A 25,026-nucleotide genomic window follows, 5' to 3' on the forward strand; every position below is an offset into this window, starting at 1 on the left:
CAGATCAATCTAAAGAAGATAGAGAAATGGAGGGGGCAGTTAGCCAAGAATTTGCTTGCCCCCTGGCCTATTGCTTTAGGCCAAGAACAGCAAGATGGGATTGAAATGGAACAACAAAAAGTGAAAAGCACTGCAATGACAGACCAGGTGGACCTCTGAGGGTTAGAGGGTAGCTTTGTCTCTTCCACCCACAGAATCTTGGCTCCCATATTTTTAGACAGAGAAATATAAATTTTTTAAAGGGTATATTTTTTAGTTAATATTTCTCTCCTCGATAAAACGGAGGCAATATTTTAAAATATCTCAACAGTACCACTGGTGGGAAAGACTGGCTGGGATGCCCTTTAACCAAAGGGGGTGAGAGGGAAGGCTTGTTTTCTCACTGGGGGCCCACAACCCCAACTAGGCCTCTTAATCATGCCAGGCAGGATTTTCCAGGAGAGGCCGAAGTCAGAGACCAGACAGAGCCTCACCCTGGGCCCTCTCAAACTCGGGCCTTTCCTCTCAGCCCCAGCCTCATCTCAAGGAACCGGCCCCCGCTGCCTTTCCCACAAGGTCTGTTCTCCAGAGAGTTCCTAAAGGGTTGCACTGGCTCATGTTGTAAGAAATTATGAAACATAACTTTCTCATTTTTTTTCTTTTCATTAAAAAAATAAAATATTCAAGACTATCAGCTTCTCTTTTGCTTTTCTTTTTTTTTATATAAAATATCAGCAAGCCGCAAAGAAAAAAAAAGATTAAAAAAAAAAAGAGGTGGGGGAAACAAAAAGGAAGTAATTGCTGAGGTAACTTCATACCTTGAGGTAGTTTATTTGCGCACAGCATTACCTGACTGACTCCGCCCACATGTCATGGTTGTCTTGTTACTGTTGTAGTCGCAATGTCAGAAGGAGGGGACGTCACACGTGGGCTTTTCCACACGCACAGAGGCCCTCCTCCCTTTCCAGCACACTTGATAGCATTGTCCAAGGTAGCTAAAGTACGTCACCTGGCTAATATGTGTTGACAATCAGTATATTAGGAGGAAAGGCCTAACTTCCGTCAACTGATGGCTGCCGTCTTCCACAAGGGCGGAACTTCAAACGGGATCTTATTGAGCCTGGTAAATTAATAAATTAAGCTTATTTACCTCTTTGGGATAGTATGTTGCTGGTATTTTGAATTTTGTTTTTTTTTAGGCACACCCTTCATCATGCCAATGATTCGTGGAGGTAGAAGCCATCAGTTAAATGTGCCTCTAGAATAAAAACAGAAGCACATACTCTACAATGAATACCGAATATTCGTAATATATGCCAGATGACGAACTTTAGCTTTATCGGGAGCTCAGGGTTGGGTTCCACATCCCACCACCACCAAAAGAACAGTGCCGTGGCGGGGGGAGTGCCCCGCAACCCCTGCCTCTGGGAACCAGCCCTTATGGGAACACACGGGCTGGGGTGAGGGCACAGTGGCAGCCTTTAAGGCCACTCAAGTCCTCCATGGAACTGAGACTTTATCAAGGGGAGTCATGTCCCCTTCCCAGTGCTCATATCCAATCATTAAAATAGACTTTAAAAAAATATAAAATCTGCCTGAGAATGATGGGAATCAGGGACGGTACAGTGGTCGGTCCCTATCCCGTGGCGCGTTCAGTACCACCCATGTGCACCTGGACAGGATGTGGGACCTATATGGTTAGAAGGGCATGAATGGGTGGGGGGTCTTGGTGGGGAACCCCCAGCAGAGTGGGGGGACATTTCAATTGTGCCAATTTTTCCAGATGATGATCTGGAAGAGGTCAATCACAAGGGCACTCCTTTTAAACGTGGATTACTATATATTTTAATCATCTTTTCCCCCATTTCCCCCATTCTTTATTCCTTGCTGTTCCTATTGGCTAGTTAGGGACGGATTGGAGTTAAACTACAGATGCTGATGTGTCTTCTCCCTTTGTGTCAATAACATAAGCTAAGCAATGTGTTGGTTCCCACTTTTTCTGGTAGCAGTCAAGATAAAACAACTAGTGTGTATATAGGAAGAGGCTATGTCAGGGCATGAGAATGGAGGTATTTTAATCAATAAACCAAGCAGGAGAAGGCTGAAAGGACTTTAGGGTTGAGAAGCAAAAACCATCCTTTGAGGCTGATTAAAACACCCCTCTGCATGTTTTTAAAAACCTGAAGGAAATTTTATTTCTCTTCCCACTGGGGTCTGGCCCACCCTTTCTCAGTGGGACCTGAAGAACTTACTTAAAACAATCCACGTTTAAAAGCACCCTGAGCTAGAATTTCCATGGTGACACCCTGAGGGATGGGCAGTGATGGGCCAATTGGTTGGGTGTTTTGGGAGAGAGATCAGGGTTCCTCACCGGAACATCTTTCTCAAGCAAGTGGGCAAACCTGATCTACGTCCCAGCCCAAGCGTCCCTGATTCCCACTCATTCTCAGGCCTTCTGGGGAGAACGCGCTCTTGAGTTCAGCCCATCGTCCTCGAGTCGATGTGATGGGAAGGGGCTGGTCACTTCCTCCGTGCCTGGGCCTGGTTACTCTGTCCCTTTTGGTGCAGCTGTTTAACTTGGGCCAGGATGTCTCGGATCTTCCGCTGAGCCATCTGCAGAAAGAACAGGCAAAAAGGAGGGAGTGAGGACCTCCCAGAGGGCAAGGAAGGAGACAGCTTCATACAAGGAGAGGCCATCAGGATCCAGACACCAGCAACAAACAACAGGACACACGGGACTTAGAAGATGAGGACGATGACGGTGTGCATGACCTTAAGTCTCACTGCTTCCGAGTGGACACTGAGCACCCACAAGATAACGCAGCAAAGGTGGGGGTGGGGGAGAGAGGAGAAACAGCAGTATAAACTCACTCCAAATTTAAACTTGACCAAATTTAAACTTGACCAACTTTAAAACTTGACACACGTTACTGAGCCCCAAATAGAGTTTCCAGGAGTATGTGTTGGTCAGAGGGTCATCAACTAGGAGACCTCAGTAAACAAATCACAACGCCACTGCCCATGTAGCTGTATCCCCAGGAAAGGGAATGAAATGCCCAGAGATGGATTAATGAAAAGGGACTGAAATAAGCTCCACTGTGAAAATGGGCAAAATACGAAAGGATCCATATCTTTACTCTTTCCTTCTTAAAAATGTATTCCCTAAGAACAAAGTTTTATAAGGGAAATCAACGGCACAATGCGATTCACTTGGCAGAAATGTCCCAGAACGTCTCCTTTCCGTGAACAAGACTGGGTGATGGATAATGCCAATTTCTTATCCAGTGCAAAATAAAATGGTTAGGGAAAGGATAAGGTTAGATGACAGAAAAGACCATTAATATACAGAGGGTGCCAAAAAAATGTATACACATTTTAAGAAAGGAAAACTATTAAAATTGTAATACTCAATATATACCGATAACAGAAGATGAATACAAGTCACGTTTGATTTCTGCCATTACAAGAGGTGCTCAAAGGTTACCATCAGCGTTCAGACACTTCTGATTACGGTGAACTACTGTTTGAGCAGCGTTGGCCAAAGTATCCACTTGTGTACATGTTTTGGGGGGCACCCCTGGTGTAATGTTTAATATATAGTTATTGCATATAACAAACTATACATGTAAGTTGTCAAATCACTGTACCTAGGGAATCTTAAGAGGGAATAAAGCGTGTATCCATCACACTCCTGCACTTGGAAGAGAAGAATGAGCCAAATGAGAGGCACACAGAGTCCACGGGACTTGTCAAGGTCATGCTGGTCAACCTCTGGAGTCTTGCTTCTCTGATTCCTGGGCTCCTGCCACCCTCCTGTGATGGGGGAGTGCCATACGTACCTGGCTGGCATAGAAATGCCCGATGATCTTGACGATGACCTGGTCATTCTCGTCAGGGGTCTGATCTCTTGGCACCACCACCTCAGCTGCTGTCAAATTCTGCAACTCATTCACCTGGGGGTGGGGTGGGCAGAGAGGAGCTCAGGGTGCCATCAAGAAAGCGTGAGTAAGGCTGGAGGGAGGGACAAGGGGCTGGAGACTAACAGGTAGAAACTGCAGGAGTCAGGAGTTGAGCTTGGGGAGCAGAATCAACTAAATGGGCAAACTGGGAATCCTGTGGTTGAGTTAGGCAGGGGAGCGGGAAGCCAGGGCGGCGCTGCTGGACTTGGAGAACGAAGATCCAGACCTTCTAACGTGACCCTCGCAGCTCACCGTTTTGCCACCTTTGCCAATGACCCGTCCAGCTGCTGACGCTGGCACCCGGATATGAGTCTCTAGCTTTACTTCCTCCTTGGGACCAAAGAAGTTCTCCTCCTTGAGTTTTCCATAAATTCTTCCCTGAGCCTGAGAAGAGGAGGTCATGGTTCATCAGCGGATCACACATATATGATAAAATACGAAGTGCAGTCCCCGAGCTCCACCCAATCCTCTTGTGGCCCACAGGCCCACCCCACCTATGGGTGGAGCAACCATTTAGGCCAGGTCAACAGCACTGACCTGTCAGTGTCCCTCTGCTCATGGGTGTAACTGGAGAACCTGCATAGAGTAACTGAATATATCCTAATTCACAGGCTATAAACCAGACCTATGGGGACTGGGGTGACTGCATTTATTTGGACAAGACAATAGCCAGCAATTCATGGTCCTGAGAGAGTGGCAACTGATTGAGTCACTCAGAGGGTGGGCTGTCACGCTACACAACTTGGAGAGCTGTCCCCGTTCTCCATCCCTGCCCGGCTAAGTTAACCATCAGCTCTGGCTGGCTGATCAGAACCCAGGGATGCAGTAAGGATATAAAGGAGAGCGCATTTGGCATCGAAGGCCTTCCTTAATAACTGAGCCCGAGTGCAAGCAAGGAGCCCTCAGACTTCCTTCTTTCCCATATGCCTTGTCAACTTTCAAGAAATAGTGAGGGACATAAAAGTCGACAGAAATGAAGTTTGACGTCAGTCTGAAAGCAGCCTTACAGCCCTGTATCGTGCAGGGAAGCTTTTTAAAAATGTGACACAGATTTAACCCTCCCTCCCCGCCACCATTGATTCTAATGTGCCCAGCTTGAAAAAATAAAGATCGGAACCTTGAATTGGGCCTCTGGGGGTCCAGTGATGATGACCATACGAACTTTGGAGTCAGGAGTTTCTGGAGGAGCAATCTGCAAAGGACACAGCTCGTCAAAGAGGCGCCCTCTATCTCCGCTGCTGCAGGCCCCCAACCTCACCTGACTTCTACTACCCACTTGAGAACTGGGGGGAAGAACAAAGACCCTGAACCCTAAGGTCATTGCCCCCGCACCAACACCAAAACTGTTTTGAAGGCATGGGTTGGTTTGCTTCAGTGACGTTATCTAAGTAGCCCCCCCCCCCCCACCGCACCCCCTCCAATCTCCCAGGGAGGTTTCAATGGAGTCTTGCCCAGAGGAGGAGGCACAGATAACCAATGGGAAGAGGGCAGTGACCACACTCCCCTGGGGAACAATCACTGCTTTTAACTAAAAATTTAAGACCAGTGAGAAAAACGGATTTACAGATTCTCCTTCCTCTCTCCATGGGACCCTGGCCAGCGAAGGTAAAAAGACAGTTAACATTTACTGGGCAACCACTGTGCACCAACCAGGCACTGACCAAGACGAGCCTCAGCTGCAGCATTACTTCCTAGTGTTATAATGACTACTGTACTGATGAGGAAACTGAGGCTTGGGTAACACAGCCTGGGGATGGGGATTTAAACCCTCCTCATCCATCTGTGGTAAAACCTAAGCTCTCTTTCTAGCTATAATACCTCCTCCTTCCCAGCCTGAAAAAAACAGAAGCATGGAAGACATTCTGCAGAAGACCCAGCAGAGTCAAAAGCAAAGGAGACTGCGATTCCACAGAGAAAAGGCCCGGCCCCAACACTAGCTGGATGGAGCGTCTGGGAACAAAGGTAGAGAGGATGATGGAAGCAGAGTATTCTCCCATCCCAGAACCCGAAAGGAGACTGAGCAGGTTACCTTGATGGAGGCACTGGCAAAACGGGAGAGCTGTTTGATGTGCTGCCCCTTCTTGCCGATGATGGCGCCCACTGCCTGGGCAGGAATGAACACCTGCACCATCTCCTGCTCCGGAGCCTGCTGCCAAGACAGGACGTGTTATTACCACAGGCCAAGGGGCACAGCCCAGAAGCCACTCCACACCCCTGCCATGCATCCTCGAGGAGGAAGGGGTGGAGGCACCCAGCGGCCAACCTGGGCTACGTGCTCTTTAGCTCCGTCTATGCCCAGCAGGGTTCAAGAAGCCAGGCAAGACAAAGAGGAGGAGGGAAGGGGAAGCATGCCCCCAGCATCCCTGGCAGCATCCGAGAGATTACCCTCCTTGGGGCTGACGTTCTCAAGTGTCAGCAGTGGCTGGGAACAATGCAGAAGCATCCCCAGACCTCCCTTCCCTCCCCCGGCAAATTCCCAAGCACCTGGCTCCCACAAGGAGTTGGACCCTTTAAGGGAGGCCATGAATGGGCCCAGGTGTCCCCTGTAGTAAGACCTTGCACCTACCATAAAGGAGCTGTAGGGAGCAGCTCCGGTGACGCTGCTGGGAGGTGGCGGGACTGCACTGGATGAGGCTGGGAAAAGACCTACAGCAGCCAAGTTCAGGCCGGGGATGAGATGCGACTGCAGCTGGGGAAGGAAGGTGAGGAGGAGGAAGTCAGCTCAATCTGATGGGGCCTAGTTCCCTAGAGGTCCAAAAGCAAAGTAGATGCTTCCAAGCCACACAGCACATGGCACGCTTGCTCCCCGTGGAAGACCCACTCTTCTGTGGCTCAGGCTCAGAGGAAGGCAGGCAGAGGTGCCTGACACTCACACTCATGGCAGCCACGTCGTTCTCATAGGCCTCCCGAACTTTCTTCATAATCTCCTGCTCGGCCCTGCAGCAGTTCTCGATGGCCCCCTTCACGGTGATGGTCCTTTCAGGGTTATAGAGAGTGAGGTCCTGCAGCCTGGGGGGGAAGCAGAGCGGTGTCACCCTCCCATGCACAGGACAGGCCCAGGCCCCAGCAGGAGTGAGTCGCAGCTCCACCATTTCTGTGAGCTGTTTAACTTTTGCCAGCAAGCTCTCCGTCTCTAGCCTTTGCTTGGTAACCAGGGCAGAGGGGGGTACACAGAGATGAGAATATCCAACTGAAACGCCTTTACTTGTGAGGAATCCAAACACAGACAGACTGTCACCATGTGTAAAGCAAGGTGCTCCTTTTCCTGGTGATTTAAGACCACCAGGTGCATTCCTTGCGCCTTTTTGGAACAGAGCAGTTACTTTGCCCACCAGCAAGTCTCTGATGAAATGAAGACACACGGTGCTCACAGGAGCTAATCAACCCCCTTCATTTCGGTTCTTCCCAGAGAAGCAGGCCACCGCATAGAGCATGTGCTCTGTCCTCAGAAAAGGACCTAGGCCCGCCCCCTTCTCACAGCATGACAGACAAGCTTGCAACCCAGAAGCCCTGGCTCCAAGTGGCAGGCTCTCCCCTCGAGTGGTGAGGTGGGATGTGGAGGGCAGAGGACTGTGGAGGCAGAACCACAGCCCCACAGCCCACATGGCAGTGGTGATGGGAGAGCTCCAGCCCTTGTAGGAATAAATGTTCTTTACCACTTCTTTGATTCTTCTTCAATAGGCAGAAACTGCATCCAATGCGAGGAGCAAGTATTAAAGCTCAATAATAAAACACGGCGACCCTAGGCCCCCAGGCACCCCACTCATAAAGAAGGAAATGTGACAGCGCCTTACGAGGAGATGGTGATTTTCGTCTCTGTGTCCTGCTCCACTTTCTTCAGGTTGCGCCCCTCCTTGCCAATGAGACGCCCCACAAAGTTATTATGGGCCAGGATCTTCAGGGGGACCTCGTCAGCCCTTAGGGAGACAGGGGAAAAAGTGAGGGCGAGAGATCCTTAAATGGTGGGTCACTTGGGGCTCGGCTGTCATGTCACCTCAGTGGGGGCTTTCAGGAGAAACCATAGGACAAAATCACGTTTTTGAAGATTACAAAAATGAGCAGATCGTTCATTCGTCGCTTAGGGATAGAGATATGGAGTAGATGGGATGGGTTGCCGAAGGACACAAGGACAGTGAGGGCAACAACTATGTTCATTATCTTAATTGTGATAGTGGTTTTATAGGTAGGTACATATTAAAACTCATGGAATTGCATTCTTAAAAATAGCCACACTACAGGACTCTACGCAGCTATAAAAAGCATGAGTGGGAGGGCAGTGAAGCTATTTCGTATGATCCTCTCGTGGTGGATACATGTCATTATACATCTGTCAAAACCCACAGAATGTACGTGGAGTGAACCCTAGTGTAAACTGTTGACTTCGATTAATAATCGAAACTGGCTCATTCATTATAACCAATGTACCACGCTTAATGCAAGATGTTAATAAAAGGGGAAATTGTGTAAAGAAAAAAAAAAAAAGCATGAGTGGGTCAGTATGTGCTGAAGCATGAAAGTGAAACAGCAAACGACAGAACAACACGCTCATTATGATCCTATTTATGCTGCAACACATGCACATATACACGTTGCGTACACGCACATACATGTGTGCACACACAAGCTTGAGAAGGCACAGAATTTCTAGGATATACAAGGTGTTACTAGTAGGAAAGAGGATTTCATTTCTCAGTTTATACCCTCTGGTACAATTTCTGACAGTCTCCTATATATCTGTATTCTTGTTAATAAAGTGTGTTGGAGTCAGGGAGGCGACAGTTTCCACGTTCCAAGAATAGCTGGAGCCTTACGTTTTGGTGTCCTTTGCCTCCTTATGCATAATCTCCAAGATCATTTTACAGGCGGAGGAGCAGCCCTCGGGGGTGGAGTGAACGCTGATGGCCTTCTCCGCAGCACCTGCGTTCTCTTTCCTGTGCACGTCTATCCTGAGAGCCACAGGGACAAGGATGGTTAAGTAGTTGTCTCCATGGAAACTGGGTCTTCTTCAGGCCTCCCCCACCTCTCCTCGGCCAAAGTCATAGGACAAGGCCGATCAGGGTCAAAAATGGGGAGTGCAGGGAAAGGGCCAGGGACACGTGACCAGCCTATTGCTCTGGATCCTGCTTTCATCAGGAGCTGGTGGTTGGAATGGTGGCATCGACCATGGGCATGCAGGGTTGGGGAACAATGGCCAATTCGAAAGCTGCATTTCCCTTTGAATTCTAGATTTCCCCCTTGAAGCAGCGATATAGGGAAGGCACACTGTCCCAAATTAAAAGTAAATAATAAAGGATTTACTTTTTTTCCCTTTTTTTTAAGCTGAGCCATCCTGCCACCTGTTGGCAGCTCAGTGGCAACTCAGCTCGGGCCAGGCATCGAACCGCTGTTGCTCAGAGCTCGCACTCTTGAGCGAGCTCTTAACCAACTGAGCCAGTCAGCCGGCCCCAGGAATTATTATTCATAAGGATATAATGTGGCCTGTTCTTTTTCAGAGCATACCGATCAGCCGTCAAGATTAGAGAAGAGGGGTGGCTGTGGTGGAATGGGGAGTGGAATTACAACCTATGACTGAGGGCCCCAACTTTGGCCAGGCTGACCAGCCCTTCTGAAACCACTAAGTGGTGCTAAAGTCAGAGCACTGAAGTGTGACTGACTCACCAAGGCTGGGTTCCCTAGATGAGACTCTCTACAAGAATTGATAGACTCTAACTAGCAACAGTGCAAGGCCCCAAGCACTGCCACCAAACGGCACAGCCCACGCCCATTCTACCTGCCTACCTGCCCGCCCCTGCCCAGGAGGCAGGGACTGGAAGTGTTGACCCCTGAGTGAAAAGAGAAGGAACAGGCAACATTTTCGTAGAGATAAATGCTGATGCCCCTCAAGTGTGCTTCCAGGAGGCACCTCCGCGCCCCCTCCCCAGGTACCAACCACTGTTTCCTGGCACCCATCTCCATTCCCCAGCAGCCAGGACTCACTTCGACTGGGTCTGTTTTGTGATATTGCGGATGGTGGCGCCCTCCTTGCCAATGATGGCACCCACATACTGAGTGGGCACCAGGAGCCGCAGGGGAATATCCACTTGCTGCTGCTTGGCTGGGGCCCCTGCTGCCACAGGTGAGCCCTGGCGGGGCTGACCCCGAGAGCCAAAGCCTCCTCGACGCCCATTCTCAGGGCCCTGTGCTATCTGCTCGTCAGGAATGTAGGAGACCTTCAAGGCATGGTTCTCCAGCTGGTGGCCATTCAGCTTCATGATGGCTCTGGGAACAGAGAGCGAGAGACTCTACTGGTCACTCTGATCCATGCCAATCACACCAAATGCCCTCCGCATATACAGCACCACACTGGGTTACATAGAGCGTGGAACCCACCACTCCCACCTCCACCTTAGAGAACCTTCTGGTCTAAATGACAATAAGGCATCAAAGGGAAACGTAAGTAAGTTATTTCCACTGAATTTTGGAATTGGCTTGTCAATGTCGGCCAAAACTACCTATGAAGTCTGGCCCCTTCCGTGTTTAAGGAAACTCCGTGAGAAAGAAGTTGAGTCAGAGACAGAACGGCTTGTTTGCCGCTTAGAAGCAGGAGTTGAAGTACCTCTGGGATGCCTGCAAAACGCGGTCAAGCCCCATCCATTCCCAAACCTGTCGCCGGTTAGAAACGTAAACAAGGCAACAAGTAGTGGGGAGTGAGCAAGTGTTGACGTGATCTTTTAAAGCCAGGCAAAAGACTACAGATTGGCCACAAGGGGCAGTAGGGGCCTCCAGAAAATTCTGAGCCCAGGAGACAACTGAAAGGAAACGGCATTTGAAAAAGTGGGGCATTTTACAATGTAGCCTAAGTTGGAGGAAACAAAAGGGATAGAGGCAACACAATGAAGAAGCAAGAAAGCCATCAACAGCAATATGTGGCAAAAAGCCTGTGACAGTGTTGATGTAGATATAATGAGTAACTGTGTAATGTGTACAGTTTGTCAGTACCAAGGGGTGAGACGTGTTAACTGCTCAACCAAAGGGATAAGGAGCTAGAAAGTGTGGGTGTGATGGGACTGAAAGGACCCTAGCAAGCACAACTGGGCTCACCGGGATCATTGCAGTAAAATGTCTGCCCCCACATCATATTAACGAATCCTTCTTTAAAACATTGCAGTTCCTCCTGCTATCACTAGATGGCGCCATGAACACAGCAAAGGACCCTGAAGTTCTCTGGCAACAGATCTCTGGGAAGCCAACCTTTCTCTTACAGAGGATTTCCCACCTTCCCTGGGAATTCTTTTGAGTCCCTCCCTTCAATGTATTTGCTATCAATCCCTGAACCAACAATATCATAACCTAAGTGGGAGCTCATGCCTGCCTGGAGCTCATCCCTGTCCGGAAGCAGCAACACCCCTCAAAGACCCTCCCAGACCCCCTTTCCAGCCCACTCACTGCCTGGTCTGCTCCCGGTTGGAATAGGTGACATTCACCACTGCCGTCTCACTCTCGGTGTTCACTAGGGGAGCAAAACAGGCCATGGTTAGAGCAGTGAAATCTGGAGACGCCACCGATGAATCAATCCAGTGTATTACAAGTTTATCCTTCCATATTGTGAGGTCAAGAAGGCATCTAGGAGACACTTGGAGCTTATGAAAATACTTGACTGACAAGGCAAAACAGTTCCCTTTCAGGTGGCCTTTCACCAGAACTCCTAGAAAATTCAAATTCACCTTCTTGCATTTCCTTTCTATGTCTTCCTTGGATTTCCCTACCCAGCCCCCAAGAGAGCTGAGTATACAAAAGGATGTATAGTCAACATATCAGCAGTTAGACAGCAGGTCAGCTGACCAGCCAGCATGCACACACCCACACAACAGCTTGATACATTTACCCTTGGAAAGTTAAACTAGTTAAAAATCAACACACACTGAGATTAGCAATTTATAGAAGCAAACATCCCAAGAAATGGTCTGGTCTCTAAGGATATGGCTGAAGAGACTTGGGGAACACTGAAATCCATTTTAGAGGCCTAAGTACCCTCAAGGATGCATTAATCAAATGTACATGTATTACGACCTAGCTAAATGGGTTGACAGGAGTGGCTGCTGTGGAGTCTGGAGGCGGGGGGGAGTATACGTCTGCATCTTTTCCTGGGTAAAGGGTTTTCTGACTTGAGTATTCCAAGCATCTTGACCATGGAAATGCACATTCAGGGCATAATAAATTCATGACATGAGCCATTAATCCCATCACACTCCTCATAAGCAGCCTTTTGATTTTCATTTGATTACCATCTACTCTTTCCTACAAGGAGGAGACTGGGTTGGACATTAGAATCCCTGGCGATCTGGGCATATACTTCTCATTTTAAATTAATAAAATTAACCTTCTGTCCTATGCATCATGTCCTGTGATTCTGGTTCCCCTGGGCCTGCTCAGCCCTGGCGTGGAGGACATGGACAAAAATCAGGCCGCTGCCCCTAAGGCACTTGTCCACAAAACCTCAAGCAGACCTCTCAGCCCTTCTGGCCTTCATCAGTAGAGCCCCACCAACTCAATGGTGAGGAAGATTCTGCAAGAATAATCTTCTAGTTAAATGGAAATACAGTATTAATGAAACCACTGCCTTCGTGGAGCTTACTTACAGTCTAGTAGGGGAAGACAAAAAGCAGCATAATAAATAAGCTAATTCTAAAGAATATTATAAGGGACTTTGCTTAGAAGTTACATTTGAACCAACCTAAAGGCTCTGTTGTCTCAACAAAATGAAATGTGTCCCGCCCGGTTCTCTCCAGGTAGCAGGTACCCCACCCCCACCCCCACTCCAGATATGGTGTGTTATAGCTCCCTGGGGAGCCCTAGACCAGAACTAGTGTTGACTCCTGCTAGGCCTCCCACTGAGGCTCAGCACATGTGTTTCCAAGCCACCGCTCAGCCTTGTCCTGTTTGTCCAGGAGTAACTTAGTCATTACTCTAAGCTGTGAACAGGACTGGGCAATGGTTATCAGTGCGTCCAGTTGTGTCCTGTCATTTATGATAAAAGGCCAGCTTTAGGATTAGAGCAGGAGAGAACCTGTTTGATTGACTCAGCACTTTACCCTCGTGCAGGCAAACATTGTAATTGTTTATAATGATTTATATAGCTTGTCCTTTACACAAAGAATTTGGAGATGAATATTTAAATCTTGAGTAGGTGATTATCCAGGTTTCTCAAAGATCTACAATCTCAAACTATCTTGTCTACCCTAATGACGAAGCTGTACCTTAGGTCCAGCCTAAATCACTCCATTTTATTTTAGCTCATTTCCAATGAAAACAATTTGTAATCTTAGGCCATGGAGAAACCTCATAGCCAACTTATGATCTAGAGTCCTTTTTTTTTTCTTTCTCCTTCTATGGGCCCACTCTTGAAAGATTTTGCCTGCCCATCAATGTGTACCAAAGTAATAAATCCTCTGCTTTTTTCCCCCAAAGACATGTACCTATCAGAGCTTCTAACAAAGAGAAAGAGAGAGAGAGAGAGAGAGAGAGAGAGAGAGAGAGAGAGAGAGAGAGAAGGGAGAGAGAGGGAGGGAGAGAACAAACCAGTTGATTATTCCAGTCAAAAACAAAGAATTGAGATGCTTTTAAAAGTAAAAAGGCTGCAGACTTACTCAGGCTGAATGCACAATTTCCATTCTTAAACTATGTCTAAAATCTGAAGACCTCTACCTTGGTTGACCCCCAGGAGCCTGCGGCCCCCATGGCGAGAATGAGTGACTTTGAGTCTCTCATTAAACAAAGGAGTGGAACCTGTTCCAAGATAAGCAGCAGAGCCACAGCTGGGACCTAGTCCAGTGTAGCTCCCTGCATACCACATTCTGTCTTCTTTTGGTATGCCAGGTAGATTTGCTCATGGAAAATGAGGCACAGCAGACCTCCCCGCCCGCCTTCCCACCACCTCTGCCCACTCTTACCTTGCTCACAGTTCTCTACTGTTCCATACTGAGCAAGCAGGCTGTCCAGGACCTAGGAGCATGGAGAAGGCAGGAAGGCTACTCTGAGCATCCCAGGAACTATCACAAGGCCAGCCACTGGACACCCCTCACCCCAAAGCACTGGGGCACAAGGCAGAGCCTTAGGTGGGGATTGAGCATTATTACCTGTTCAGTTTGCCATTTCTGGGATTATAATGCTGGTGGTGACCTGCTGCGTTATCTTTGCAGAAATGTACTTGAGCTCAAAAAGGTATTTATGGGCTTTTTTGGAAGCAGCCTTGAGTCATCTGGGTCCCTAAATCAACTTCTGCCATCACTAAGTTTGGGGCTCAGGAAACAACCTTCCCACCGCCCTAATACTTTTCACCATAGAGACAAGGCCTAAAGAACTAGTTATTGGTAGTCTTGCGTTAAGGATGAGTCAGCGCCCCTGGCCTAACTGAAAACCACCAGAGGACCTCCCGAGTCTTCTCTGCCAACTCAGGCTGACCCAGACTTACGTTCTCGTCTCCACTACCCCGAGCCATTAAGATTTTCCCCCAATCACTTACTTCCCATCGAAGCTGGGGTGGAATATTTCTGATCTGAATTTTCCGGCTCCTGAAATGAGAGAGGACAGGATTAACGACAGCTCTGAATGCTTGAGGGGAGTGTGACCTTAGAGTTCTTAATCCTTGTCCCAGTATTCATATCCCTACCTTCCGCTCAACACCAGTCTTAGAGTCTAAGAATGCTCAACTTTGGGACAGCAGATTTGGTGTAGGGGTGCCTCAATTTTAGAGAGCAAAATTGTTATCACTGCATGTACCACAGATAGGAAAACCACAATCAGAGCACGAGGGGAACATAATTCCCTAAAAATCACATCTGCTTTGTTTGTCTCTCTACTTAGCTTTCTCACTAGACAAACTTTTATTCAGTAACCGTCTATTACCACCCACTGTGTTTCAGGCACTAAGAATACAAAGCTATATAAGAAATTATTCATTAATGTAATACCTATTTAATTGGTGCCTACTTCATGCTGGACTTTGTTCTCGATGCTGGGGACACAGCCATACACAACAAAGTGTCTGGCCCCAAGGTGCTCAGGTGCTCACAGCTTATTAAGGCGACATATATGAAAACAAACTACAGCAGGATAATGGTGCAGCAGCTAAGTGCTTTGTGCAGGTATGGATTTAAATCTGGGCTCCACTTACTAGCACTGATCTTTAAAAGATTTAACTTCTTTGAGGCTGTTTCCTCCTTTGTAAAACAGGGAAAATACCTATTCAAGGGGTGGTATATAAAGTAATGTTAGATAATATTATAAAGAGCTTAGCAAAGGGCTTAGGGTACTTAAAGAGTAAGAACAGATGCATCTGTGAATACTAAGGTGGGAGTGTTTAACACACACAAAACCCAGCATTGTGACCACTACCTTCCTTCCCTCCTCCCAGCTCACCACACTTTTTCCTTCCCATCTTTCAAACGCCTCTTAAAAATACAATTTTCCCTAAGGAAGGTTTTCAGGTTCAAGGTTGACTCCCAGAGAAATTGGTTCCCACCCAAATCGATGTCCTAATCCCTGAGCTTAAAGCATTTTAATTGATTTGTCTATATTGGTCAATCGTCATTATGGCTTTGCCTATCCCTGATCACAAAATCTTAATTTAGGGATACAGTACAACGAAATTCTAGTGGCATGAGGAAAAACTGGACTAGGAAGCAAGAAAGTCCAGTTCTAGCCCTTAAATTACCCCTGACTAGGTGTCTGTCTAAACCACTTAATGCTTCTGGCCTCAGTACCCCTATGCAACAGGAGTCATGCCAGTTCCTGCCAAGCTAGAAGAAAGGGGTGTTGAAAACATATGGGACCAAGGGAAAGGATGCTAAGCTCTAACTATAAATGTTTCAATCTTGGCTCTGTCCTGGGCCAGCCCACTGATTTCGCCTCACGTGTCCTCAGCTATAAAATGCAAACAGAAAGGGGTCTAAGACCCTTCTAGCTCTGCCGCTCTGAGTGTGGAAAGTCATCAATGAAACAGGTTAAGGAAATCCCTTCTGGGGACGAAATAACTTAGGGGGAAAGGAGGGCAACTGTTGAAGAGAATCTCTGTCTATGGCTCTCTACTTTGGTTGGTTCATGAACCTGATCTAAGGAGGTCAGACTATAGCAGGACAAAAGGATAAGGATCAGAGAAACAAGTCCAGTTCCAGGTCCTCGGATCCCACACCAGGCCACCTTCTTGTGATTTCAACTCACTGGCCAACAACGAGGCCATGGCTTCTGCCCTTGTGAGGGATTTCCCTTATGACTCATTTGGTGACCAAATGGACAGAGAAAACCCAGGACCCCTCACAATGAAAATCAAACTGTCGGAGAATCGAGTAAGAAATAATGGCATCATGGGAAGACTGAGAACACTCATCCAGCTTAATGCCAATGACAGGGGTGGCCCTAGTCCAAAACCTCCTCCTCCTTCAGGGGAACTCTTCTGGATGAAGAGCAAAGGGGGGTGGGGCTGCCTGTCTGGTAGTTCAAACCAATGAGGGCCTAAAGCAACCCCAGCGCAGGAGCTCAGTTTAAAGAACACTCTTTCAAGATGGTCCCTTAGTATAATTTCAGGTTAAAGGTCAAAAATACCCTCCCCTTCTTCAAACTCCTAGTTTTAGGGCTTTCTTTTCAGGCTGGGGAGGGGGTGCAGAGGGGATGGGGTGGTGAAATCAAATCTCTGCTGGGGATGTTAATCCATATCCTGAAAGCAATGGCAGTCTGGAATGTGTGGAATGTTCCAGGAGGAGGGGGGGAGGGGAGGGCCACCCAACCAATGAAGGGAAAGACAGCCTGTAGCCCTCCCCTGGCCCCTTCAGGCCTCCAAACCCCCTTTCAGCAAAGCCCCCAACCCTGACAGAAACACATCAGAGGCCAGGAAGAACCTTTGTCTTTTAAGCCCTAGGCCTGGTTTCTAATGAAGTATGATGCTACCTGGTTTCTTTCAGGCCCAAAGCACATGGGGCGATGCAGGGACCTGTACCCTCTCCCCTGGACCCCTGGGCTACTCCTTCACCCTACAAACTTTTACGGAAGGCGTACTGTGGGCTGGGTGAGGGCAATGTGCTGAGGCTAGGGGGAGCCAGGTGGAAGCTAAGAGTGCCCTGACTAGTTGGTTACAGTCTTTGCTCAGTACCTGAGTTTCCTCCTGTGGAAAGCTGACAGGGCTTTTGTGATAGCACTTACAGCAGGGCGCTCAATCCCTGTGCCAAGCCCAGGCTCCCACAAGTATCCTGACCAGGATGGCAAGCGGCAGGCAGGCAGGGCTGACGACGAGCAGCTCAGAGTGATAGTAAAATAGACTTCCGCACTAGTGGGGAAATAGTGGGAAATACCACAGCCTAGAGTCCCACCCCCACTCTTCCACCTCCCTGTGACAACTAAAGGGACCCACTCCAGCACCCCACTAGGGTTGAGCAATGCCTCTGCCCTAGAGGTAATAGGACACTATACTGAGCTGAGCCTGGGGTACCTAAACCCCAACATCCATTGTTCAGAAAAGGCAAGAAGACTCCTAGAGGTTAGGGAGCCACCACTCCGAAGCTGATAAACCTGTTGAGTGAAAGACTGAAGCCATGAGCCCCAGGCAACGCAGGCAATGATTGCAGCCTAATTATTTCCCTGGGTACCAACACTGCAGCATCTGACCTCTCTGCCTGCCCTGACCTGCAGGGCAGTTACCGGGACCTGGGGCAGCTGCCCAGATACAGAGCAACCACAGGGGACCCACCTCTCTAATGCAAGAAACAAGCAGGGGACATAAGGGCCACAGGGTCCAAGGGGCCATTCTTCTCAAGACCAGGGGAGATTCCAGAAGCGATCAGAGGGAGAGAGCATCCGTGCAACAGCATAAGGAGTTAAATAGGAAAATAAGAGATTCAGGAAGCACAGGATCTGGGCACCCGGAAGTATGGTTGGGAGTTCGCTCTGGGCAGGAAGCTCTTGTCCTTTTCACCTTTTCAGAGAAGTGTCACTGACAGACTAACTGGGAAGCAAAATGGGTCGTCAATATCTAAGACGTGCGTACCAGGCGCCCCGCTCTGAGCTTCAGCACCTCCTATAAATAAGCCTTCCATTACCCACATTCATGGCTCCGCCCAGGCCCTGAGACTGGAAGGTGGAGTATCTCTGCCAAGTCACACAGCTACTAAGTGCCAGAGCCAGGATTTGAACCAAAAGCCTGTCTGGTTCAAGGCTCTTTGCACTGTGCCCTGTGCTGCCTCTTTGATGGCATAAAGGAGACAAAAGGCCTTTGCCGAAATATAGTCATGGTCGTCTTCAGGAGAAATGTAAAATATTCAGAGTGAACAGTGAGTGGCCCAGCCGACTGGTGCTGCTGTCCAGTACGTCAAAGCATCCCACCAGTAATTCCTTCAGCTAGTAACTTCTTTTCCCAACAGGTTTCCAGAGTTAGTTGACAAGTGAGTCTATGGCATATTCAACACTGACTACATGTTTGATAATGTTATTTTTTAAAATCATGGTCGTTGTTTAAGTTCTTACATTTCAGAGAGGCACACTGAAATAGTTGCAGATTAAATGACGCGTCTAGAATTTGCTTCAAAATAATCAGAGGATGGGTATAACTAAAAACAGATTGGATATAAAAGTTGTTCATTTTTAAAGCTTTTGATTCAAAATAATCAGGAGATGGGTATAAATGAAAACAGGTTAGATATGAAAGTTGTTCATTTTTAAAGCTAAGTGACGGGTACCTGGGATGTATTACACTATCCTCTCCACTTTTTTCCATAATGAAAGCGTTGTTGGGGGGGGGGAAATGGTTATTCTAGCTCACCTGGTTTGAAGCCATCGCAAGTTCCAAATCAAAGGGTCAAAGCTAATGAGGTTTTCCTATTGGTGTTTTATTAGCAAGAATCCAGGCCCTGGTTAGGCGCCTGCTGGGGGCAGGAAGAGTATGAACCTGGGGTCCAGTGGAGGGAGGAGCAGATGCACAGATGGGACCCTTCTCACAATGCACACAGGAACAGTGACTCAAGGTCTCCAGGAAAGGGGGGAGGGGTGAAAACTGCCCCAGGGACTGTTCTTTTTCTAATTCTGTGCAAACCTCCTTCCTCTTTTCACCCCAATCCCGGTGGGGAGGGTGCCATCTTCAATCAAGCAGATGCCGTCACCCCTCCCGAGAGAGGAGTTTCTTTAACCCAGGGTGGGGCAAACCAGTTGACATTCATCTCAGCAGAGAACTAGGATTAAACCAGGATCTCCAGATTAGATCCTTCACCCCTACGCCTGCCCCAGGCCACGATTCTCTGACTAGCAGGCTGTGTGGCCTCGGGCAAGTCAAGCATTCCACTCTCAGGACCTCAGTTTGTTCCATCAGGGAAAAAGGATAATTAGTTGATTTTACTGGATCTTACCAGGGATCAACCCAGTCCACCTACATTCTTAGAGGGATTTTCAGTGTCCTGATGGTCTAAGTAAGTGGTTCTTAGCCTTTCTTTTGAGACTTGCTTCCCATTAGGAGTCGTGATGCAAGAATGCTCTTGCCTCAAAAAACGCAAACATTTTTCATACAATTTCACATTTTCATCAGGGGTTCATGACGTCTTTGGAATCCATCCATAAACCCAAAGTCAAATCACCCTCCCACAGAACTACTCATTTAACTTCATCCCCAATGATGTCCAAGTCTTCACTCAGGCCTGCCGGCAAGTCGGGAAGAAACTAACCTCAGGCAATTAGAAAAGCTTGAATGGGGGTGGGGCTATTGCTTAGATATTGAAAATGAGTAAGAAAGATGTCTCAAACCTACAGAAAACACCATGCTCATTTAATTCTAATCAGTGGTCAGGAAACTCCCTACCATGACTTACCTCAAAGATTCTGGAGTCCAGCTGTTTTTTTAAAGATTTTTATTGGGGAATTGGGGGGATGGGAACAGTGTTGGGGAATTGGGGGAAGGGGAACAGACAAGTTGCTGTCGTTTTGTTCTTCAATCTAGTTGTGGAGGACGTTGCTTCACTGGCCCAAGTTGGCACCATCATTGCGCTCTTCCCGGGTGAGGCACATCAGTCGCCGGCTTCTGGACGGCCATTTACAGCTGCTGCTGGCCACTCATGCTGGCTGCTGGCTACATACGGTAGCCCATGGCAACCCACTGCCACAGGGGCTGCAGCCTACGCCGTCGCCGGCGACCCACGGCAGCCCAGCTCCAGGGTGAGCTGTATTCAGCATCTTAGCTGTAGAGGGCAGTGTCACTGGCCCTCATATGTGGGATCCAAACCAGGGCCCTCTGGCATCCCAAGCCAGTTCTTAACCATCGCGCCGCTCGGCCAGCCCTGGAGTCCAGCTGTTTTTAAATGCGGCCATTAAAAATGGATACTTACATACATGGCTCCCACTGCCATCTCTCTCATTGGGTGCTGGGCATTGTGCTCTAGTGCAGAACCTAGAGTGATGACGACAGGCATGCCTCCTGCTCTCATGGAGTTTACAGTCCAGCAGGGCACCCCAGTTTGGTTTGGAATGGGAGACGGGAACGGAAAAAGTTAACTGGGGTGTGGAGGTGGACGGTCCACTGGATCCCTTCAGAAGTGGGTGACCCCATTGACTCCTCAACAAGAGAGTCCCATGCGGCTGACACCGGAGCAGAAGCACCCTTCCAGAGCTGGCTCCCTTCCCAGTTGTTTTTCCCAGCTGGAAGTCACACATAAAAGATGTCCTAACGTGCCAACCTCTGCCTTTTCCATAAGATCATCACTCAAGTCTTTCCTCTCCACCCAGCCTCCTTATCCCTATAGCGTGGAGAGGTGGAAAAAAAATAATTGCCCAAGAAAGCTTCTGAAGGGGGCGGACCTGGCACGCTCCAAGCATGGCAATAGCTGAAAAAGAAGGAGGGGCCGGGTAGGGGAGGAGGAGCTGGCCCAATGCCCAGGGCTCCGTGCCAGGCTGATCCAGAGGCGGCCGGGCGGGCGGTTGGGTGGATTGATGGGCAGGGTAGGGGCTGGAAAGGAAAACACTGACCTACTAGAAGATGCAGGACCAGACAGAAGACACCAGCACCAAGAATGCCAGAGGGTAGGGAGAGACTTGAAGACAGGGACACTACTGGAACGCCTCTGTGAACACAGTCTTTTAAATATACGTGGCACACACACGGACTGTCCCATGTGTGTGCCAACTCTTGCACTAATGTTGGGGACACGCAGAAGGAAAAGCGAGTCTACAGAATTACAGAAGACTCTAGGCGGAACCCTACCCCCCTCCCATTTAGAAGGCTGTACCGTATTTAATATGCTCCTAGCTTACCGGGAGTCAGAAAAGGGGAGGTCACTGGGCTTCTTCAGTGACCAATGAGACAGACACAGACACACACACACACACACACAGACACACAGACAGACAGACAGACACACACACACACACACACACACACACACACACACACACTTCCCCGGCACTAGAAGTTCCAGTTGAAGGAAATCAGATTCACACAATAAGGCAGGAGAGGTGTGAGCCTCAAGCCTTTAGAGGGTCCTAAACATTCAGATGGAGAAACTGCAGCTGAAGAAAAAGGAAGAGACTTGGCAACTTTGAGGTAGGACTAGAACTCAGCTCTCCTCCCAGGCTGGCGGTGTATGCTCACCTCACCAAACCTCGCTGCTTTCTCTATGACAAGAAGTGTTAACACAGCATAAGTGTACAGCTCCAGTGTCAGCAGCAGGAAAGATGCCCATATTCTGTATGGCTAAGTGCGTGCCAACTGGCTTTTACGGCATGCGGCTCCAATTTGGGCATAAGATTTAACTCACAAAAAAGCTAACTATACTGTAACACGGCTGGATGACTGTCAGAGAGATTTGTTAGCAGGGTAAAAGGGTACTTACCAAAAATCTGATCTTGCAACATTTCCCCAAGGTTTGAGACAGGGAAGGAAGCAATGGTGTGACACAGAGTGGAAAGGTGTTAAGTGTTAGACAGCAAGCAAGCTCCAAAGATGAATACTTTGCTCAATTCACTCATCTTGGAAATAAATGGTTTGACAAGAGAGCCCACATTTTTTTCTTGCCCATCTGGGCAGCGCCAGAGAAAGCCAAAACAGAAGCTCTGAGTCAGTGTAGCTCTTTCCAAATTCCAAGTCGGCCTGGGCCAACTGCCACTCCCTCCTCTTCCACTGTGCTCTCTCCCTAGAATCTCGTTCTTTCACCTGAGTGGTAGCTGGCCATGTGAGCTCTACAGCGTGAAGTGGGAAGAAAGGGGGATCTGGGGACTGGGGGGAAAAAACCAGCAGCATAAACCTAGCAGGTTTAGAGAAATGGAAGTGACCAAATGCGAGCAGCGCTGCCTTCCTGGTGAAGGCAAGCAGTGGTGTGGGGAAATTAACCATTGAGTTTACCAGCAGTTGCTGCTGCCTACCATCCTTCTCAGGAAGGCAGTGGGAAGTGTTCCTGGGAACTTCCCTGGGGGCGGGGGAGGTTAGTGGCTATCACTGAAGGAAAGGTGGAGGGGGGCTAGAAAGACCATTTCCTGCCCCAGCCTCACCAGAGATGTTGGTTTTGCTCTCATCCACTCCCACCCCAGCTCCTCGGAGACTTCAGCATCTTAAGCTTAAGAACCAAAAGGTCTGGGACTCTGAGGCCCAGGGACCTGGCTGAAGACGGAAAGACATCATGGGGCAGGCCTGGGAAATGGAGAAAGGCTGAGTCTCTCCTCAGGAGGGATCGGCGATCAAGCTTGGAGAGCCCAGCTCAAGACAAGGATTCTGAGGTGCAGCTCTCAGAAGGAAAAGGAAACTACACCAGCCTTAAGAGAAATCAGTCTTCTGCAGCAAACAGTTCTGCACTGAGAAAAAGACTCTGGGAGTTAAGAGTAATTCTTGGAATCTAATGTTCCCTGGGAAAGGATGCAAGTGTATCCCAGTATACATTTAAAAATAATAATGTATCCTATTAGTGGAAAGGAGCTCTGGCCTATCCCTGCAGCATGAGGTTAACAACCTCAAGAGATTCATCATCTCTGCTCCAGCTGCCAAAGACCTGTTGGTGGTCAGAAACTTCAGGAAGCTGGTGTTTGTTTCTTCCTAGTGGGGTAGTTCTTCATCAGAACAACCCTCCTCTGACAGGGATACCCATGCCCAGTTCTGCCCTGGCTTGGGACAGGAGCGTAACGCCCTCTCTATAGAGGTCTTTCTCTCCCCAGTCCAGGGATCCTGACCCCAAAGACTAATGGCGTCTTCCAAGATGGTTCTCAGACATCCTTGGCTAGAAGCAAGGGCACGGTCCCTAACAACCAAGGGGACCAAAGGCTGCGAGCACAGCTTTCACTGTGGAGGCCAGTGGAAAGCGGGAGCAGGCAGGGCAACTGAGGAGAAAGAAAGGGGTGCCTGGGAAGGGCGGCAGCAGCTGAGGCTGGGGGAGGGCTGCTGGCAGCTGGGGGTGGGGGGAGGAGGGGAGTCCTCATGAACGGGCAATTGAGAAGGTCTGAGCAGCTGAGCGGCTGGGCTGGCGTCGGCTGGCCTGTGCCCCACGTGGGCCGCCCCTTCCCCCAGCCCCTCTCACCTAACCCAGGGAAAGCTGAGCGCTCACCCTCCCACCCCAGCCGCTGGGTGGGCCGAGTCAGCACAGGGAGGGGGACAGTGGATGCCCCTGGAGCCCCCCTCTGCTGCAGGACCCTGCCAGTCTAGAATGCTCTGCCGCCCGAACCCCCTCGGTACCCCGACTCACTCCGAGCGGTCCCGCCTGGCCCCTGGGCCCTCGGCTACACGCGCAGGGCCCAGAGGGGGAGGGGACACGCGCCGGGGGCTGCCGGGTGGGGGTGGGGACCAGGACTTTGCCCTTTGTCTCTCTCTCCAGAGCCACCAGCCGAAACCCGACCCCATCAGCGAAGCCAGGCACAGAGGGGCAGGCTCCCCCTCCGGGGTCCTTTAGTAAATCCAGACCCGACCTCCCTGTGGTCAGGGCTGTGACTGAGGTGGTCCTGTGGGGGAGGGGGCTTCCCGCCTGCAAACAGGCCTGCAAGCATTTAAGTGGGAACCGGTTGGGGGTAGGGGGCTGGAAGTGGGGCCGCAGAAGCTAGGAGGGGAGAAAATGGCCCGGGAGGCGGCATTCCTTAGAGACCTCGGCTGGGCTGCGGGAGGAGGCAGGACCAGCCCGGGAGGCCTCCCACTGAGACTCAGGCAGGAACTGAGGCCTGGGAGTGGAGAGGGCTGGGCTGGGCTGGGCTGGGTTGGGGGCACGGAACCAAAGAGCCTTCCGGGCCTGGAGAGAAAAGACCCTCCCTTCCCAGGGCGTTCTGGGAGCCTCCACAGCCAAGTTATATGGAAGAGTCATACTCACCCCCCAAGCAGAGTAGGGCATTTGTCTGGGAGTGAGAAGCACTTCTTTGCATGCCCTTTTGGGGTGTCATCAGTTAACCATATTAATAACTCACATTTGCACAGTACTTTATAGAGTTTACAAAGTACTTCTTTACAACCACACTCCCATGAACCTAGAACAAGAGGTTCATTTGAGCCTCTAAACAACCACAGGAGATTGAGAATATTTTTATTTCCATTCTGCAGATCAAAAAACAGGCTCAGAGGGGGTTATGTGACTAGACCAGGGTGACACTAGCCAGCAAGTGTCACTACACCACCAAGCCTGCTCCTGCTTGTCCTGGGAGTGGGGGAGGTAACTGGGTTCTTGCCCCTCAAAAACATGTATGAACTATGAATTATGACTCTGTAGGAATGTAACAAAGGTCAACTCTTTGTCCCTTCCTGCTAAGAGGAGGGGGTGAGAGTGGAAGCATCTCTGTCCTTGCCCTTCCCCCCAACCTCCTATTTTCCCCAGGGTTGAACCCCAACAAAAGGGGGGGGATCAGCCAAAGCCTCCAAGCCCTGGTGTCTAACAGAAGTGCCAAAAGATGGAGATTCCGAAAACTCAAAATACTTATTAACGAGCTTATTTCATGAGGTTTCTGGAGATGGGGAGAACTCGGATGAGGAAATGAGGTCCCAGAAAAGGCACTGACCCCAAATCCCAGTTTATACATCTGGGGGAAGGACGGGCTGTGATACCTGAACTCTTCCTAACCCCACTCAAGTCCTTCTCCACTGCGTTCAGCTCCCTCTCCACGGGTTATTTCCTTCCAAGAGCAG

General features: G+C 49.3%; 1 protein-coding gene across 2 annotated transcripts in view; it reads right to left on the reverse strand.

Annotated features, from left to right (window-relative positions):
- Positions 1 to 2,109: 2,109 nt before the first annotated feature.
- IGF2BP1 (insulin like growth factor 2 mRNA binding protein 1) overlaps positions 2,110 to 25,026 on the reverse strand; it is a 35,040-nt gene continuing 12,123 nt past the window's right edge. The window contains exons 3-15 of one of the 2 annotated variants that reach the window (XM_019638583.1): positions 14,440 to 14,488; positions 13,868 to 13,919; positions 11,364 to 11,427; positions 9,915 to 10,196; positions 8,750 to 8,884; positions 7,733 to 7,855; positions 6,812 to 6,947; positions 6,505 to 6,627; positions 5,968 to 6,087; positions 5,056 to 5,130; positions 4,191 to 4,322; positions 3,819 to 3,932; positions 2,110 to 2,592 (exon numbers count right to left, since the gene is read on the reverse strand). In XM_019638583.1, coding sequence (XP_019494128.1) covers positions 2,500 to 2,592; positions 3,819 to 3,932; positions 4,191 to 4,322; positions 5,056 to 5,130; positions 5,968 to 6,087; positions 6,505 to 6,627; positions 6,812 to 6,947; positions 7,733 to 7,855; positions 8,750 to 8,884; positions 9,915 to 10,196; positions 11,364 to 11,427; positions 13,868 to 13,919; positions 14,440 to 14,488 — 1,498 coding nt within the window. In that variant the 3' untranslated portion in view covers positions 2,110 to 2,499. The remainder of the gene's footprint in view (positions 2,593 to 3,818; positions 3,933 to 4,190; positions 4,323 to 5,055; positions 5,131 to 5,967; positions 6,088 to 6,504; positions 6,628 to 6,811; positions 6,948 to 7,732; positions 7,856 to 8,749; positions 8,885 to 9,914; positions 10,197 to 11,363; positions 11,428 to 13,867; positions 13,920 to 14,439; positions 14,489 to 25,026) is intronic. The other variant, XM_019638584.1, reaches the window with a different exon arrangement.

Source organism: Hipposideros armiger, unplaced genomic scaffold (assembly GCF_001890085.2).
Source record: "Hipposideros armiger isolate ML-2016 unplaced genomic scaffold, ASM189008v1 scaffold_40, whole genome shotgun sequence".
In the NCBI taxonomy this organism is placed as follows: Eukaryota; Metazoa; Chordata; class Mammalia; order Chiroptera; family Hipposideridae; genus Hipposideros; species Hipposideros armiger.